Source organism: Neovison vison, chromosome 6, assembly GCF_020171115.1.
Source record: "Neovison vison isolate M4711 chromosome 6, ASM_NN_V1, whole genome shotgun sequence".
In the NCBI taxonomy this organism is placed as follows: Eukaryota; Metazoa; Chordata; class Mammalia; order Carnivora; family Mustelidae; genus Neogale; species Neogale vison.
Window position 1 is genome coordinate 161460422 of NC_058096.1, and position 17472 is coordinate 161477893.

A 17472-nucleotide genomic window follows, 5' to 3' on the forward strand; every position below is an offset into this window, starting at 1 on the left:
CAGGGTCCTGGGATCGAGTCTCACATCGGGCTCTCTGCTCAGCAGGGAGCCTGCTTCCTCCTCTCTCTCTTTGCCTGCCTCTCTGCCTACTTGTGATTTCTGTCTGTCAAATAAATAAATAAAATCTTAAAAAAAAATTGTCTGTAGACATTTTATTGAAAATGAATGAAGTGAGCCTGTTATTTCAAGTGAAACAGCTGACAGTATTTATTGCTAATGATTAAGTGGGAACTTTCAGGTGAACACTGTGATCTTGGAAAACTTGTATCTGCTACTATACAATGACAGTTTCTCAATACTTAGTCTTCTGATGAGATCGGTGATGATATTACTGAATATGATTTGGTAAATAGAATAATGGCCCCTAAAGATGTTTATATCCTAAATCCCACAAATTATGAATGTGTTCCTTTACATTCCAATGGTATTCCGTTCATTTGATTTGAGATAGGGAGATTATTCTGGATTATCTGATGGGCTCAGTGTAATCACAAAGGTCATTATAAAAAGAGTGAGAGAGGTGAGAAGACGATACACAGTTGGCTTTGGAGACAAAGAGACCGTGAGATGACCAGCAAATGTAGGTGGTCTCCAGGAGCTGACAAAAGCAAGGTAACAGATTCTTTCTAGAACTTCTAGAAGAAACTGGGCCTACTAACCCCGAGTTAGAAAATGATTTCTGATCTCAGTCAGACCGCTAGAATTGTAATAAATTCATGTTGATTAAGCACTTAGTTTGTGATAATTTGTTACAGCCCCATCAGAAAACCAATACAGTGATATTTTGATACTGGTAATAAAATGTGGATGATTTCACATTTTCTTAATTTTCGTAATTCAGCTTAGACTGAACCTTGACCAAACTGATCCCACTTCTCAATTATATGCAAAAGGGGTCATTTATCGGCATTCAGTTATCCATAATGTGTCTCCTTCTTTCCACCTTTTAAAAAGCCCAAAGACTCAAATATTATCTCGAAATTGTTAACAGTGCATCTATGCCTCATAAAGGAAAATGGACCTGGATCCTAAAAAGATGAGGGGTGAGGAGTTTTGTGATTGGGAGGTATTGTTATACCATGGATAGATTTTATTACATGACCTTATTTATTACCTCAGCTTCTGGTATAGGTGTAAATGTTATTCACATAAGTAGTCTTTGCATTCATGAGTGTGTTTACATACAGGTACACATACAGGTGCACACACACATATATTATATAAAGCTGTAAATATGTTCAGAGAAAGAAAAAAGTCATTTTGTTCTAAATTAAACTACCATTTTTCAGTATCATTAGAATTATATGAAAAAGGTTTTATGATTAAAATAAATGTAATTTCAAAAATAAATGTAATTTCATATGAAGCGTTACTTGGAATGTTCTCACGAGAGAACCACTGTGCCCATGTGGGTGTAAGGCAGCCACCTGCTGCCTCCCCAGGTCCCACCTAAGGATTCTCAGGGCTACAGGAATGATTTTTCCCCCTCTCCCTTCCTCATGGTAACTCATCCTGTCAGCTTGGTAACTGTGTCTCTGTTACTCTCCCTTACAGTCCCCCTCGTATGTAAAATGAGACATTACAATTGTTTATACTTTAAAAATATACAAACCTGTGTTTATATGTTTTGTGTCTCCAATTGTGTATAATCAAGAAGAGATAGAACATTGAGTTCAGGAGGAAGAACCTCAGCCAGGACTGACTGAAAGGTAGAAGGAGGGAATTGGTTATTCCAGAAATAGGATTTGGTGGTTTGTGTGTGTGTTGGTTGGGTTGGGTGGGAGGTGGTACAGAGAATATGCCCTGAAGAATTATTTATTTATTTAATTTTTAAATTAAAAAAAATTTATTTTGAGAGGGGTGGAGGAGAAAGGGAGAGAGAGAATCTTAAGCAGGTTCCACACCCAGGGAAGAACCCAATATGGGGCTTGATACGGGCTTGATCCCACAATCCTGAGATCATGACCTGAGCCCACACCAAGAGTCGGCACTCAGCTGACTGAGCTCCCCAGGTGCCTCTGCCCTGAAGAATTGTAATCTTAGGTGATAAAGTATCTCTTGGGGCATTTGGAGGAGACCGCTCTCCTCTGGGTTTTAACCATTAGCAGGCTCTCTAGTTATATTGTTATGTTAGGGGTGGGTGGCTGATTTCATATATGGGATTTCACACATAAGGTTTCTGGAGAGTAGGACATTATTGGAGATTTTTTAAATAATAAAAAACATAGTCTGTCTCTGGAACAGTCACTGAAGTTCATTGCTAAATACTTTATTCTGTTTCTATTTTTCTATCCTTGTTCCAGTACCACCAGTATCCTTGCCAGTATCACAAGTAGGCAGAGAGGCAGGCAGAGAGAGAGGGGGAAGCAGGCTCCCTGCTGAGCAGAGAGCCCGATGCGGGGCTCGATCCCAGGACCCTGAGATCATGACCTGAGCCGAAGGGAGAGGCTTTAACCCACTGAGTCACTCAGGCACCCCTCCTCATACCATTTTTGAGTTTATTCTACAATTCCTTTTTCTACTGTTTCTTTTTCTAGTTGAACAGCTCTCACTAATTTTCATTCTTTCTTCTCTTCTGATATAAATACGTAAGGGCTCAGTTACCCTCTCAGGCCCCCCCGCAGCTGTGTACCACTATTTTGGATAAATGATACTTTGTTATCATTGTTTCAAGTGTTTTCTATTTTCCATTGTTATATTTTCTTTGATGTCTGGATTCCATGCAAATGTGTTTTCTAATTTTCAAATGTACAGGGAGTTTTAGTTATCTCTTTAAAAATCAATTTGTAATTTAATTGTTTGCAATTTTCTATTTCCTTATCAAAGTTTTGTCTGTGTATTCAGACCTCCCCTGTAAAATGACTTATTTGTTTAAGTGCTGTTTTGATCCAGTTTTGAGGCCCTGACTAGAGGCTGATCAGTTCCCTTTTTTGAGCAGTAGCTTCCTTATCAGCATCTGGGCTCTGGGACTACTGTCCACAGCCCTAATCACCCTGGGACCAGACCCCAGGGAGCTGGGACAGTTCCTCTGCCCCAAGACCTCAAATTATCCAAATTAGCCAATCAGCAGAGAACCCATGAAAACTAACCTTACCCTACTTGTCAAACATAAGCTGCCCCCTACAGGCCCAGCTCAATGTTGCTCTGTCCCTGGGTGCAATGCCGGGTGTCGCCCTGGCTGGCAGCCTTTTCTCATTTTAAATGAAAGTAACGGGTCTGACTCCAGGTCTTTGATGCTTTTCTGACTCCAGGTCTTTGATGCTTTTTTTTTTTTTTTTAAGATTTAATTTATTTATTTGACAGAGAGAGAGCGAGAGAGCGAGAGAGAGCACGAGTGGGAGTGGGGAGGCAGGGGGAGAGAAAGAGAGAGTAGCACACTCCCCGCTGAGCAGGGAGCCCTGAGGTGGGGCTTGATCCCAGGACACCGAGATCATGACCTGAGCCAAAGTCAGATGCTTGACCGAGTCACTCAGGCGCCCCCAAATCTTTTATGTTTTACTGCCACTGCCTTGCAGCTGAGTTCCACGGAGCTCCTCCTGAAGTCCTTGGGCATGGTTTCCAGGGTCACATAGGCTGGTTCCTGTGGGCTGGTGTGGTATGCATGGACTGGGGAATAGACTTGGACGTTTTTGGTATTGATATAAGGTTTGGTACACCAGAGGGCGCTGGTAGTCTTACGTTGCGGCTTTCCTTCCCATTGGCTGCCGGGGCTGGGCCACACACCACCTTGCCTTGGGGGAGGATTTGCCCTGAGTGTATTTTCCTGGTCTGCTCCTCTCCAGTCAGGTTTGAGTTTTTCGTTCAGCCCAGTGGAAGATGGTGTCTATGAAAACGTCTAGAGTGTACGTGTTACTGACTGCGTCTCTGGCTGTGTGGCCCTGAGTACACCTGTCCTCTCCCTAGGTTCCTATTTCCCCATCTATGAAATAGACATGACTAAATACGGATCTTTCTGTGGAGGTGGGTGGGGGTATTGCTTAGTTTTGAAACCCCTACTGGGGGGGAAACCTATTTAGTGTTTCTCCAGGACGGTTAACCTTTTATGACTTTGCAAACTGAAAGACAGACATTCTCCAGGACAATAACTTTTACAACTTGGAAACCTGAAATGTGCTCTTCACCTTAGCACTAACTCAGAAATGGAATGTGGCCCATTGGGTTTGCATCCAAATATCTCCGGGTTCCTATCTGTGGCTCCGGGCCACACGCCACGCTCAGCTACTTCATGAGAGAAAGCTATTACTGTGCGTTTTATCTACTGATTTCCACCACCAGCGCTATGGTGGAGTGTCTGTCTCTGGCACCAACACTAGCTCGCTGGGCCTCTCCACAGTCCTCAGGCGGTATCATCCCTTTTGCAGATGAGAAGACTGAGGTTCACATAGCTATGACTTGGTGGCACTGGGACCCACAGCCAGATGGAGCAGGCCTCAGAGCAAGTGCTGTCGACCAACGCAGAGGCTGGAAGTCACGTTCATCCTCCCTCGGACCCGGGATGCTTTTCACACAGGCAGATTGAGTTATGGAAGCATTAACTGCCTTCCAAAGGAGCGTCTCTGGACCCACAATCACCAGTGATAACACATGATCATTGGCACCTCTGCCTATCACATGTTCTAGAACCCAAACACCCGATCACTCCTCCTCCCAGGCCAGGTCCACAGAGGCTTAGGCACGGTGCTCACATGGGCTTGCCCGGGGCTTTCCTAGCTTCCCGCCGTGCCCCCAGCTCTCTCATTTGTCCCTCAAGACCTGGGATTCCATGACAGAAGCTTCCCCAGGCTCTGCGTTTTTAAAAAAATAGGGGGATTTAGGGTGCCTGGGTGGCTCAGTAAGTTAAGCCTCTGCCTTTGGCTCAGATCATGGTCTCAGGATCGAGGCCCTCATCGTGCTCAGAAAGCCTGCTTCTCCGCTCTCTCTACCTGCCTCTGCCTACTTGTGATCTCTCTCTCTGTCAAATGAATAAATAAAAATCTTTAAAAATAGGGGGATTCATTTATTTATTTACTGCTTCAGTCAATGAAAAGAAAACTTTCTTGAAGCCCCGGGGCTTTGGGCTTGGGCAGGAGGCCACCCTGTGGGGAAAGGGGCCTTATTTGACCCTCTTCTTGGGGCACAGGTTGTTGGTGTAGCCACACTTCTTATGGCAGGTGACAGAGTGGGGGTGCAGGGAGCACTGGGGCCAGCCATCTTGTCGCAGTTGTGACTCTGGGCCAGCTTACAGAGGGGAGGCTTGATGAGGCCACCCTGCAGGCGAAGCCCCAAGAGCAGGGAAGCCTCTTTCTGGATATTTCGGTTTGAGAGAGTATGGCCATCCTCCAGCCATTTGCTTGCCAAAATCATTTGCTTGCTGTTGGTCAGGCGGGATGCCCTCCTTGTCTTGGATTTTGGCTTTGACATTCTTGATGACGTCATGGGGCTTGGCCTCAAGGACGATGGTCTTGCCCATTAGGGTCTTCACGAGGATCTGCATCTCTGCATCTCTTAAAGGCTGCCTTCGCCAAACCAGCTGGCCACCCCATTGAAGAGAAAGATGGTGGCAGAACCTAAAAATACGTTTATTCTATAAATTACCCTGTATAATGGGCATAGATTCACTGGTCAAATATGTTAGGGGCTTTTTTATTCTATATCTGCTTCCAGAGGTCACAGTGATATTGGCACTGGAAAGCCCCAGGGGTGCTGCTGTACGGAGCGGTGTTTAACCTGAACCCAAGCCCAGAGTTCCCCGTACTGATCTGATCACAGATCTTCATTTCTTTTTCTCAGGGTGTCTGTGAATCTGGTTCTCCAGCTACACCCTAGGATGGCTGCCCTAGCTCAGCTCTCTCAGCTCTGTTGACATTCTGGGCAGGAGCACTCTTTGTCATAGAGGGCTGTCCTCTGCCTTGTAGGATTTTAGCAGCATTCCTGGCCTCTTCCTGTTAGAAGCCAGCAGCAGCTCCTCCTGTCCCCAAAGAAAATGTCTCCAGATATCACCCAAGTGCCCTGGGGTCAAAGAACCCCTTGGGACACAACACTCTAATTCATGCATTTATAGTAAAGGCAGATTGCCCTCAAGGAGTCAAAAACTGGTTTGGGGAGGTGGAAAAAAAACCCTTCTCTTTTTATGTATAAAGCACTGATATATGCATACTACATCATAAACAGTATTAAAATTTCATGGGGAGGAGATGCCTCGGTGACTTGGTTGTTAAGCATCTGTCTTCAGCTCAGGTCGTGATCCCAGGGTCCTGGGGTCGAGCCCTGCATCAGGTTCCCTGCTCGGCGAGGGGCCTGCTTCTCCCTCTCCCTCTACCGCTGTTTGTGTTCCCTCTCTCGCTGTCTCTTTCTCTGTCAAATAAATAAAATCTTAAAAAAAAGTTTCATGGGGAAGTGAGATAAGAAAAAAAAAAACAAACCTGAAAAGACTCTTCGGCAGAGGTAATAATGAACAAAGGGTGACAAACATGCTCTGGCTCTGGTCCTTTTTCAGGCAAACTCCTTAGGAAAAATGACATTTGTGGCTCTTCGAAGCCAAACTGAAGACAGTAGAGGGAAAACATCTGGAAGCTGGCAGAAGCTGAGGAGATGATGGACAGAAGACTTGTGACTGCCATGCAAACTCAGGGGGCCTCGGCCACGACCGCTGTCAGTGGAAGTGCCATGATTTCTAAGTAGAGGGCTGTGGGCAGGGGTCCTCCTGTTGCAAAGGGGGCTTAAAGCTAGGTTGTCGGATGCCACGTTACACCCAGTTATCGAACGTGGTTGACTACAGCCCTCCCAGCCCCTCCCGGACACACATACTTGCATACGTGTTTCTCTCGTCTGGTTACCCTTTCTCCTGCCTGTGTCTGGCCTCCTCCTCCAGCCTCCTCAGATTCCCACTCGTTGGAGGATATAGCCCATCATGGTTGCCTGCCACCAGCAAATAACAAACAGCCTGCTGATCCAGAATATATAGATCATTTCTACTGCAGGGAGCCGGCCAAAGGCAATTTTTTACATTAAAAAACCAACAAATCAGTGTTTAAAAATCAAGAAATTTCTCTTTTAAAAGAAAACTTACTTCATTTTCCTCTTCAATCTAGCAGAGAGCAAACCTTCCTAGCTTTCAGTTTTGGGAAATGAGTGAATCTTAGTCACTCATTTTCTGCTGCTTCTATCAAAAAAAACCCCACTTGAACTCAGCATAGTTGGGTGAGGGATACAGCTCACAGGAAGCCACGCGCCCTTCAAAGGCACCTGTCTTTCTTAGCACTCTACTTCTCGAGCAAGCCTGGCACTGGCTCACAGACCTGCCTCAGAACTGCTGTCAGGAAAGCAAGGTAAGTGGGGACGGGGCTATTCCTAGGGCCTTGGGCCACAGGCCACACAGGCTCTCCAGACACTAGACAGGTGTGTGGACTTTGGAAGTGCTGTAAGCTGGCCAGCTACCCAGTTCCAACACTCAGGCGTCTAGGGCTACCAGCCGGCTTATCTTATCTTGGAGCTCACACACCACCTACTTCTACTCACATCCTCCAAGCCCTCGTCTGATGGGCGTTCATAGATGCAGGTCTCTCTCGCTGTGCACATCTGGCCCCAGTCCACACGCTTAGGATATACAGAAAATTTTGGTCAAATATACACATTTTTCTGCTTTTTGCTTCTGTCAAGACTCCCAGGTCAAGATAGAAAATAAGGCTGATTCCCAGCACTTACCAGTTGTGTTTACTTTTTTTGTTCTCCCTATAATTTCCTAATTCCTCAGCTTCGTCTGTTCCTTAAACTTTCACCGGAAAATGGTGGAGAGAGATTAGGATTGTTCTTTATCTAACTAGAATCGATATTCATTGTACAACATTCTTTCCAGGGACCCTGCGATGCCCCCGGTCTTTAGGATCTGTTTGCAGGAGGAAACCCAAATCTCTCTCTCTCTTTTTTTTTTTTTTTTTTAAGATTTTATTTATTTACTTGACAGACAGAGATCACAAGTAGGCAGAGAGGCAGGCAGAGAGAGAGAAGGAAGCAGGCTCCCCGCTGAGCAGAGAGCCCAATGTGGGGCTCGATCCCAGGACCCTGGGATCATGACCTGAGCCAAAGGCAGAGGCTTTAACCCACTGAGCCACCCAGACGTCCCCCAAATCTCTTTCTTGAGAAACCAAATGTAGTTTGTAATTTGAGTGTTGAGGCATGTGGTGGTGAGGCTGGAAGTAGGGGGTCGACATGAATTATCGGACACTGTTGTAATAAGGAACACAAGCTGCCGTTAAGAAGTAAGCAAGAGGAGACAGCCTTGAGTCAGAAAGCCCTTCATCCCTGAATTACTCTGATTCACACGTGAACAGGTGTATAACTTTAAGAAGGTTTTAATCTCTTTACTTGCCAATTTAGATAGCAAATGAGGGTGGTTGGGGAAATAAAGGGATTTCATTTCTGGCTGTGATGTGCTGTTTCGACATCTGTCAGGCTAATTCCAGCGGGGATGGGATTCAGTGGACAAGACTGATTTTTGCATGCAGTTTTGATGAAAAGACCAGAAAGTTCTCTCAAGTGACCATCTGAGTACTATGAAATTATCTGAATACTGCAGTCTTCAGAAGGGAAAGAAACCACATCTGCTGCATTAGCATTGGACTGGCCCAGAAGCAGCGGGCCACCAGGCCTGGAAGGCCAGGCGTGTTCCCATTTATGTGATGTTCTAGAATGGATGTGGGACTTGGCTGTGTGTGCCCGAGACAACTTGCACCAACTCAAGACTGCTAAGATTCAGGAATTCTTTTTTTTTTTTTAAGATTTTATTTATTTGTCAGAGAGAGAGAGCGAGAGAGCGAGTACAGGCAGACAGAGAGGCAGGCAGAGGCAGAGGGAGAAGCAGGCTCCCCGCTGAGCAAGGAGCCCGATGTGGGACTCGATCCCAGGATGCTGGGATCATGACCTGAGCTGAAGGCAGCTGCTTAACCAAGTGAGCCACCCAAGTGCCCCAAGATTCAGGAATTCTGTGAGGTGGTTGGTAGCTGCAATTTTGCCGTGGTGGAAGTATTTGTACTATAGAAACACGCAAACACCATAAATCAGAGTTCCCTACCTCCCCAGAACTGGTTTACCAGCACATCACCAGGACTCAGGCCCCAAAAGAAACGTTTGCATATAGCTGTGTGGCCTCATTTAACTTCTCTGAACCTTTTATGAGTCATCTACACCATGGTTCCCTAAGGTCGCTTGGCTTAGAGTGCCCCACTTTTGTTGGGAGGGTGGCAGGGGACAGGAGCATGGAGTAGGATTAAATGAATAATACCAGGGAATGTGCTTTGAAATCTATGTCAAGCTTGCAGGAGGAATTAGAATTTTAATATAAAGTCAGGTGACCAATCTTGTAGCCTAATGATTATCTAAGCAGTTACTGAATTTGGGGAATTATAATCTGAGGGGGAACATGCATAGATTTTTCATCTTTTTGTTTGTTTTCTGTTTTTATGTCACAAAGGCGGCTCCGGGTGTAGGACTATTGGGAATCTCAACTGACCTACAAATGATTCAGAAACCCCAGACTACTGATTAGAAATACGTCCTTGAAAACGCCTCCTTGAGAAGGAGGTTTTACTGTCCCCACTTACAAACGAGAGAACGGAAGCTCCCTCAGAAGGGTAGGAAAGGGGCAGAGCTGGACCATGGAATCTGCTAACTCCCAAGGACAGGGTTTTCCCATTTGGCCGCACTGCCCTGTGGGACGGCGCTGTTCCACTTGGGAAGGTTGGGAAGGCTGTGCGATGGTCTGGGGCAAGATATTAAGCATCTATGCTCTGTATACAGCACCATTCCGGTTTGGTTTTGTTCTTACAGAAATCTTGTTTGCTCTTCCCCTTCTTAGCTTCTGGTGGGGCTCAGACCTGGTTGAGGAGCTGGCAGATTTGAAAATGAACCCCACGGATATAGCAGACACCACCCTGGATGAAAGCGTCTATAGTAATTACTATCTCTACGAAAACATCCCCAAGCCTTGCACCAAAGAAGGCATCAAAGCGTTTGGGGAGCTCTTCCTGCCCCCTCTCTACTACTTGGTCTTTCTGTTTGGTCTCCTTGGAAATTCTGTGGTGGTGCTAGTCCTGTTCAAATACAAGAGGCTTAAGTCCATGACTGACGTGTACCTGCTCAACCTTGCCATCTCGGACCTGCTCTTCGTGCTCTCCCTCCCTTTCTGGGGCTACTATGCTGCAGACCAGTGGGTTTTTGGACTCGGTCTCTGCAAGATCATTTCCTGGATGTACTTGGTGGGTTTTTACAGCGGCATCTTCTTCATCATGCTCATGAGCATTGACAGATACCTGGCGATTGTGCATGCGGTGTTCTCCCTGAGAGCGAGGACCTTAACTTATGGGGTCATCACCAGCTTGGCCACGTGGTCTGTGGCTGTACTGGCCTCCCTTCCAGGCCTTCTATTCAGCACGTGTTATACCGAGCGCAACCACACCTACTGCAAGACCAAGTACTCTCTCAACTCCACAAGGTGGAAGGTGCTAAGCTCCCTGGAGATCAACATTCTCGGATTGGTGGTTCCCTTGGGCACCATGTTGTTCTGCTACTCCATGATCATCAGGACACTGCAGCACTGCAAAAACGAGAAGAAGAGCAAGGCGGTGAGGATGGTCTTTGCTGTGGTGGCCCTCTTCCTGGGGTTCTGGACACCTTACAATGTGGTGCTCTTCCTGGAGACACTGGTGGAGCTGGGGGTCCTTCAGGACTGCACCTTTGAAAGGCACCTGGACTATGCCATTCAGGCCACAGAGACCCTGGCTTTCGTTCACTGCTGCCTTAATCCAGTCATCTACTTTTTCCTCGGGGAGAAATTCCGCAAGTACATAGTACAGCTCTTCAAAACCTGCAGGGGGCCGTTCATGCGCTGCCAATACTGTAGGCTCCTCCAGCTCTACGCCCCCGACACTCCCAGCTCCTCCTACACGCAGTCCACCGGGGATCACGATCTCCATGATGCCCTGTGAAAAACAAAGAGGCAAAAGATGGAGTTGAGCTTCCCAGAGTTAAGAGTTTGAAACTGTATTATAGTAAGAGTTCCTGAGCAAGTGGCAGGAAGAAGACTTACATCCACAGCAGAGCGTGGGCTCCTCACCCCACGGTCAGCTTTTCCTCTTGCCACATGTGAGTTCATCGAAGCAAGAGTTCAGTGGGGCTGCGGCTGTGGCAGCCCTCCTCTCCCAGGCTTGCCTGCCTGTGGCACGAGTAAACTGAAGGAGAATTCTAAGCAGCTTTTCAGTGAGGCTCTACATAATACTGTAAGGGAAGGACCGTTCATTCCCTTCTACCTGAACAGATGGTGTTCTGCAGGAGGAACTGTGGAATCAAGGATGTGTTCTCCAGGAGGAACTGTGGAATCAATCGCTGCTCCTTGCTGCTTGCTCCTTTCATGAGCTTCTAGCTTTTGTGGAACAATATAGACAACTTTGACATGCTCTCCTAGAGTTTTTCTAATAATATATCCGAAGCATGGTATATTCCCGGAAGCCAGGTGCACACAGGAACAAAGAAGTAATGAATCTGGACCTTGAGTCTTTTATTTTGAAGGATGACTTGTTAATGGAAGCCACACTTTCGATGCCGATGACAAGTGTAAGGATGTGAAGGCATTAGCATGGTCTGATTTCCAAACATGAAATACAAGGCATTAAAAAAATCCAAACACATTTGTGGAAATTCAAACACACTTTCATATGGTTGTGAGCATGTTTTGTTTCAATTACAACAGACGAATATTCAAATTTCACAAATAATATACATGTGCGGATATATTTATGTAGGGTCTCTTACTTGTGTACAAACAGAGCCTTCAAAACTCAAAATAACCAGGGCTAATAAAGTATGACAATGCTTCCTCAGTAAGTTAGAAGTGCCTCCTATCAGGGAAGGCAAGAATAATCAACTAATGGTTACTACTGATGTGGCATAAACAGGACCATCAAAAAATTATGAAGTTGTGAAAATGTCATCCTCTCTTTTAAAACATTGGCCGCCTTTTTAACTGTGGGATGACTCAAAATTTCAGCCGGTCATTTTAATCATGTAATTAATTGTTTGACACCATTAAAATAAATCTTTGTTCTTACAGCCTTAATCAGAATAAAGTAAAGACTTTAATCAAGTCGGGAGAGACCTGTAATCCCTCCCCCCAAAAAAACCTGTTTTGCAAACTATATTTTTTTTTGTCTTGCGAACTATGAACTGAGTTATCTGTTTCAAATGCTTCTGTAAGTTTACACATTATCACATGCTCTATGCTTATAAAGGATGCATTTCCAGAAAGTTGGTTTTCAGAGAAGTGATTTTAAAAGGGTAAGTGGATGTTGCCTTTATGGACATAAATAAACAGACTTGTATATAGTCCCAGAGAGTTTTTTTCCTGAACTGTTTGTATTCGGTTTCCTTTGTTTTGTTTTAATTTTATTTGAGAGAGAGAGAGAAAGAGAGAGCATGAGCAGAGGGAGAAGGAGAAGCAGACTCCCCGCTGAGAAGGGAGCTGGTCATGGAGCTTGATCTCAGGACCCAGGATCACAACCAGAGCCCAAGGCAGATGCTTAACCGACTGAGCCGCCCAGGCACCCTGTGCTGGGTTTCCAGATGCAGGTTGCAGATGCGAGCTGATGTGGACCTGGCGCACTGGACTGGCCAGTGGGAGGAACCAGAGGGTTCCCTGTCCCAGGCAGCCACGTGGGGTGGGGAGGCGGTGCCCTGTGCAGCAGTGACCAGAAGGCTGGTGTACATGGCAGGGAGGGCTGGGTCGGGGTCTTGGGCGGTTTCCCTAGAAAACCTCCTTCCACCTGGCACACCAGCCCAGCCCGCACTCCCGAGTGAGCCTGAACACATCACTTCTAGCCTCAGTTTCCCCCCATCTATAGAGCAGAATATATTCCAGGGTGATGGAAGGAAAGATGATTGTTTCTTGGTAGAGCTTGTAAGGGTATTTATTTAATCACAGTGAGAGGGAAACCTTAGGGCCTGAAAGACAGACCAGCCCAGGGGGTTTCACTGTTGCTTTGATCCTCCGCACACACAGTGGGAAACAGGGTGGGGTGCTGTCTGCCCGCTGCCATCCCTCCTCCTGCGGGGGAGTCACCCATCATCTCAAGTTCCTCAGGCCTTCCCTTGTCCCAGAGCTGGGGCAGATTCCCTCCAGATGGGGAATTTGGAATTTCCAGTGGCACGCCAGCGTGATACCTCGGAACACAGACGAGAGTGTTTCTTCTCATTCGGCACCAGAAACATGAACAAAAAGCCAGCGTGATTTCTAAACAAAGGTAGTACACGAAGGTGAGTTTAACTCTCCGTTCTCAGACACTGGACCCATCTCTTCCTTGTGACAATGCGCCCAGCTTCTGGGGAACACAGACTCGGTGCCATTTAAGAACAGCAGTCGTGGTGGTTGCACAACACTGGGAATGTTCTAGATGACGCTGAATTGCACATTTCAAACACAGTTTGAAAGCCTGTGAAGTTTACCTCAACAAGAATGCGAGGCAATAGCCCTTTCAGTATCTGTCCCATAGCAGGCACTCAAATTCTACTGAATAAATACATGCCATCTTCTTTCTGTGAGAAGAAAAGATACAGAGTGTGGCAAACGGTCTCAAACTGTTGGGGAGATTTTCCTTACGAAACTCTCTTCACAGCTTGGAGCATTGGATGCAATTAGTTCCAATTGGTTGAATGTCTGTTTTGTGCTAAGCGGGATGCCTGGTTATGGAGAGACTAACAGGATAAAGGAGAAAGCTAGTGGAATTTATACTCTGATACGGAGAAAACACAAACACAAGATCAACTCTAAGGCAAGCAGGAGAGATACAACAGAGTAACAAACACAATGCTTTGGGACGTTCGAGGAAGGAGAAATGGATTCAACTTCCAATTTCATCATACAATTAGCTTTTAAAAGGATCATGATTTTGATGAATGGCACGGAGGAAGGACAGTGGAGGCTGGTGGAAAGGCTGGTGGTGTTAAGAGCAGACTGTGTGATCAGGGGTGGGGAGTGGTTTGGGCAGTTAAAAGAGAACATGTTGGGGAGGTGAGGGACAGCAGCAAAATAAACACTTGCCCTCTTGCCTTAATTTGGAACAACTCTGACAGGCCATTCCAATTCGAGCTCCCCTTACGATTAGTTGGGGTGTCTGCTGCAGCGACACGCCAGGGCAACTTCTCCTGGTGTCCAGTCTTGCTTCCTTCACACCGTCGTAGGGGCTGTTCCCAAGATGACTCACCATTAAATCCGCTGTACGCTAATCTCAGAGTCTCAGAGGCTGTTTTCAGGAACCCCTGTTTAAAACCAGGACTTGGGAATCACATAGGGGCGAGTGAGCCCCTAATACAAAGGGAAATTGACCCTTGCACTGGGGATGTCCTTCATTCATCGCCCCTGTCCATCAGCCCCATCGACTCTTGTTGCCTATGCTTCTGTTTGTCAGCTGCACCTTGGCTCCCGTAACTGGCCTGCCTCACCACCAGGGGCATCTCCCTCTCCACTCCCGTTATGGTCATGGACCACCTCTACCTTAGGTTGTGCTCTAGTCACCTGACATCCTATATTCTGTACTGGCGGTCAGCGACTTGCTGGGCTCACATGAACCAGACACAAGCTCTACCCATTTTTGTGGTCACAGAACTTTACTCCTTAAAAGCTTATAATGGCTCCAAATTCCCCTTTCAGAAAAGCAGAAACCCACCAAGGGCTTTCATATACTGAAACTCAGTTCAGGTTCACTGTAAAGTAGATAAGGCTGGATTTACCCCAAGACACAGAGATTCAGGGGAAATAATATTCTAATCATGAATTAGACTAACTCCAACAGTAGCCAGCACCTAACTGCCTAGCAAAATACCTAGCACAAAGCAGTTGCTCAATTATTTTCTAGTGAGTGAGTGAATTTCCTTATCTCTTAATTAAGTCCTCTACACTGGCAATTCAAGTTTCTATTTCACTACACAAAGTTCAGCGGTCCTCTCTCCAAAATCCCCACTATGTTTCTAATAAAACTTCGTGTGACAGAGTTCAAAGATTGATTGAATTGCCTCCTAGTTCCAGAAATCAGTGGGTGTTCTTTGGGTGAAAAATTACTTCATTAAGACTTTTGCTATGAGCATAGTTGCAGAAGTCTGCATTTTCACCTTCTCTAGGACCTGTAAAATAACAGCAGGAAGAATGAATTCAAAAGCTCACAAACTCCATTTTTAAAAATTCTTTTTAAAGATTTTATTTTTTTTTATTTATTTGCCAGAGACAGAGGGAGAGAGAGCGAGTGAGCACAGGCAGACAAAGAGGCAGGCAGAGGTAGAGGAAGAAGCAGGCTCCCCGCCGAGCAAGAAGCCCGATGTGGGACTCGATCCCAGGACCCTGGGATCATGACCTGAGCCGAAGGCAGCTGCTTAACCAACTGAGCCACCCAGGCGTCCCTAAAAATTCTTTTTAAATAAGCTCCACACCCAGTGTGGAGCTCGAACTCGTGACCCCAGATGGAGAGTCACATGTTCTACGGACAGAACCAGCCAGGTACCCCACAAACTCTCTGTACTTTCTTCATGATTTTTTTTATAAACTTAAAACTGTTTTAAGAGATAAAATTTATTTTATTTTATTTTTTAATTTATTTATTTGACAGAGATCACAAGTAGGCAGAGAGGCAGGCAGAGAGAGAGGAGGAAGCAGGCTCCCCGCTGAGCAGAGAGCCCAATGCGGGGCTCGATCCCAGGACCCTGGGATCATGACCTGAACCGAAGGCAGAGACTTTAACCCACTGAGCCATCCAGGCGCCCCTAAAATTTATTTTTTAAATTGAAAAAGAAAAAAAGTATTTCTAGTTGTAATGACAGTATTGAGTAACTGGAAAACTCGAGAGAATCACCGGCAAAAGCTATTACGAATAACAATTAAGTGAGTTAACGGGAAAGTGCTAATACGTAAAACTGACTTATATTTATATTTACAAATAACACTGTTTAGAAGATGTGATGGGAAAACAGACCCGCATTTTGAAAGAGAATAGAAAAAAAATCCTAATTAAGATACATATTATAAAAACAAGGAATATTGTTATGCTGAAAATTTAAAAAAATATACATATTATATCTGAAATATATAGGAAATATAAAAAACCCCACTTGAAAACACTATTGCTGAACATCAAAATAATCTAGATGAAAAGGCCTAGATACTTTTTTCCAAGAAGACTCAACATTATAAAAAACCAGATCTCCCCAAGTTAAATGATTAAATCCAATGTTACTGTTCAAGACACACCAGTGGGGGCACCTGGGTGGCTCAGTGGGTTAAAGCCTCTGTCTTCGGCTCAGGTCATGATCTCAGGGTCCTGGAATCGAGCCCTGCATCGGGCTCTCTGCTCAGCAGGGAGCCTGCCTCCCCCACTCTCTCTGCCTGCCTCTCTGCCTACTTGTGATCTCTCTCTCTGTCAAATTAATAAAATCTCGGCGGGGGGGTGGGAGGTTGGGGTACCAGGTGGTGGGTACTATAGAGGGCACGGCTTGCATGGAGCACTGGGTGTGGTGAAAAAATAATGAATACTGTTTTTCTGAAAATAAATAAATTGGAAAAAAAATTAAAAAATTAAAAAAAAAACCCATAGATTAATGGTTCTTTTTAAACTGCATACACTGATTTAAGAATTCCTGTGAAAATGAACAAAAAATTGACATTGTGAAAAGAAGATCAATAAGGATGACTATATTATAAATTACTATGTATTTTAAATTAATTAGCTAATTAAAATACTATGGCAATGGGCCAGAAAATTGAGTGGCACTGAATGGGAAATCTAGTATTAGATCAAAACATATATGGGAATTTAGCATATATTAAAGATGGCATTTTAAGTCAAGCAGGAAATACAATAAATTTCTTATTTAAGGAGTGAGCCAAATGGGCTATCACCTGAGGAAAAAATTAAGCTTGATTCTTATATCTTGCCATACATTGTTAACCTCAAAAAGATATTTAAATGTAAAAGTTGGAACAATAAAACTTCTAAAAGGAAAAAGAGGAGAATTTCCTCATAATTTCAGCATGGTCAAAGCCTTTCTCAAATTCAGAAGTCCTAAAGAAAAGATTAATAAATTCAACTATGTGAATATAAAAATATGCATAACACAAACATCAGTAAAAGAGAAATCAGAAGACAAACAACAAAATGGGGAAAATATTTATATGCAACTGAACTTTTTCTCTAATAACTAAGTGGCCCATGCATGTTGATGTCATTATTCTCAGTACTTTTCTATATGGTTGAAATACTTAATAATAAAAAATTAATTAATTACTGTGTTAATTAATTCCATACAATGGAATGTGATGCTTTTAAAACAAATGCTTTCCAGCTAGATACCTACTGTCATGCAAAAATATCCATGATGTATTAACAGCATCTTATTTTATTTTATTTTAGTTTTTAGACTGAATTACTTATATTAATAGACACATTGTGTTATTGAAAGGTG

At 44.7% G+C, this 17472-nt stretch overlaps 1 protein-coding gene and 1 pseudogene across 1 annotated transcript; one reads left to right on the forward strand and one right to left on the reverse strand.

Moving 5' to 3' along the window:
- Positions 1-5092: 5092 nt before the first annotated feature.
- On the reverse strand, positions 5093-5473 carry LOC122910590 (annotated as a pseudogene).
- Positions 5474-7267: 1794 nt separating this feature from the next.
- Positions 7268-10961, forward strand: CCR4 (C-C motif chemokine receptor 4). The gene is made up of 2 exons (XM_044255203.1): positions 7268-7307; positions 9833-10961. The coding sequence occupies exon 2, from the start codon at positions 9879-9881 to the stop codon at positions 10959-10961; it is 1083 nt and encodes a 360-aa protein (XP_044111138.1). The 5' UTR covers positions 7268-7307; positions 9833-9878.
- Positions 10962-17472: the final 6511 nt, after the last annotated feature.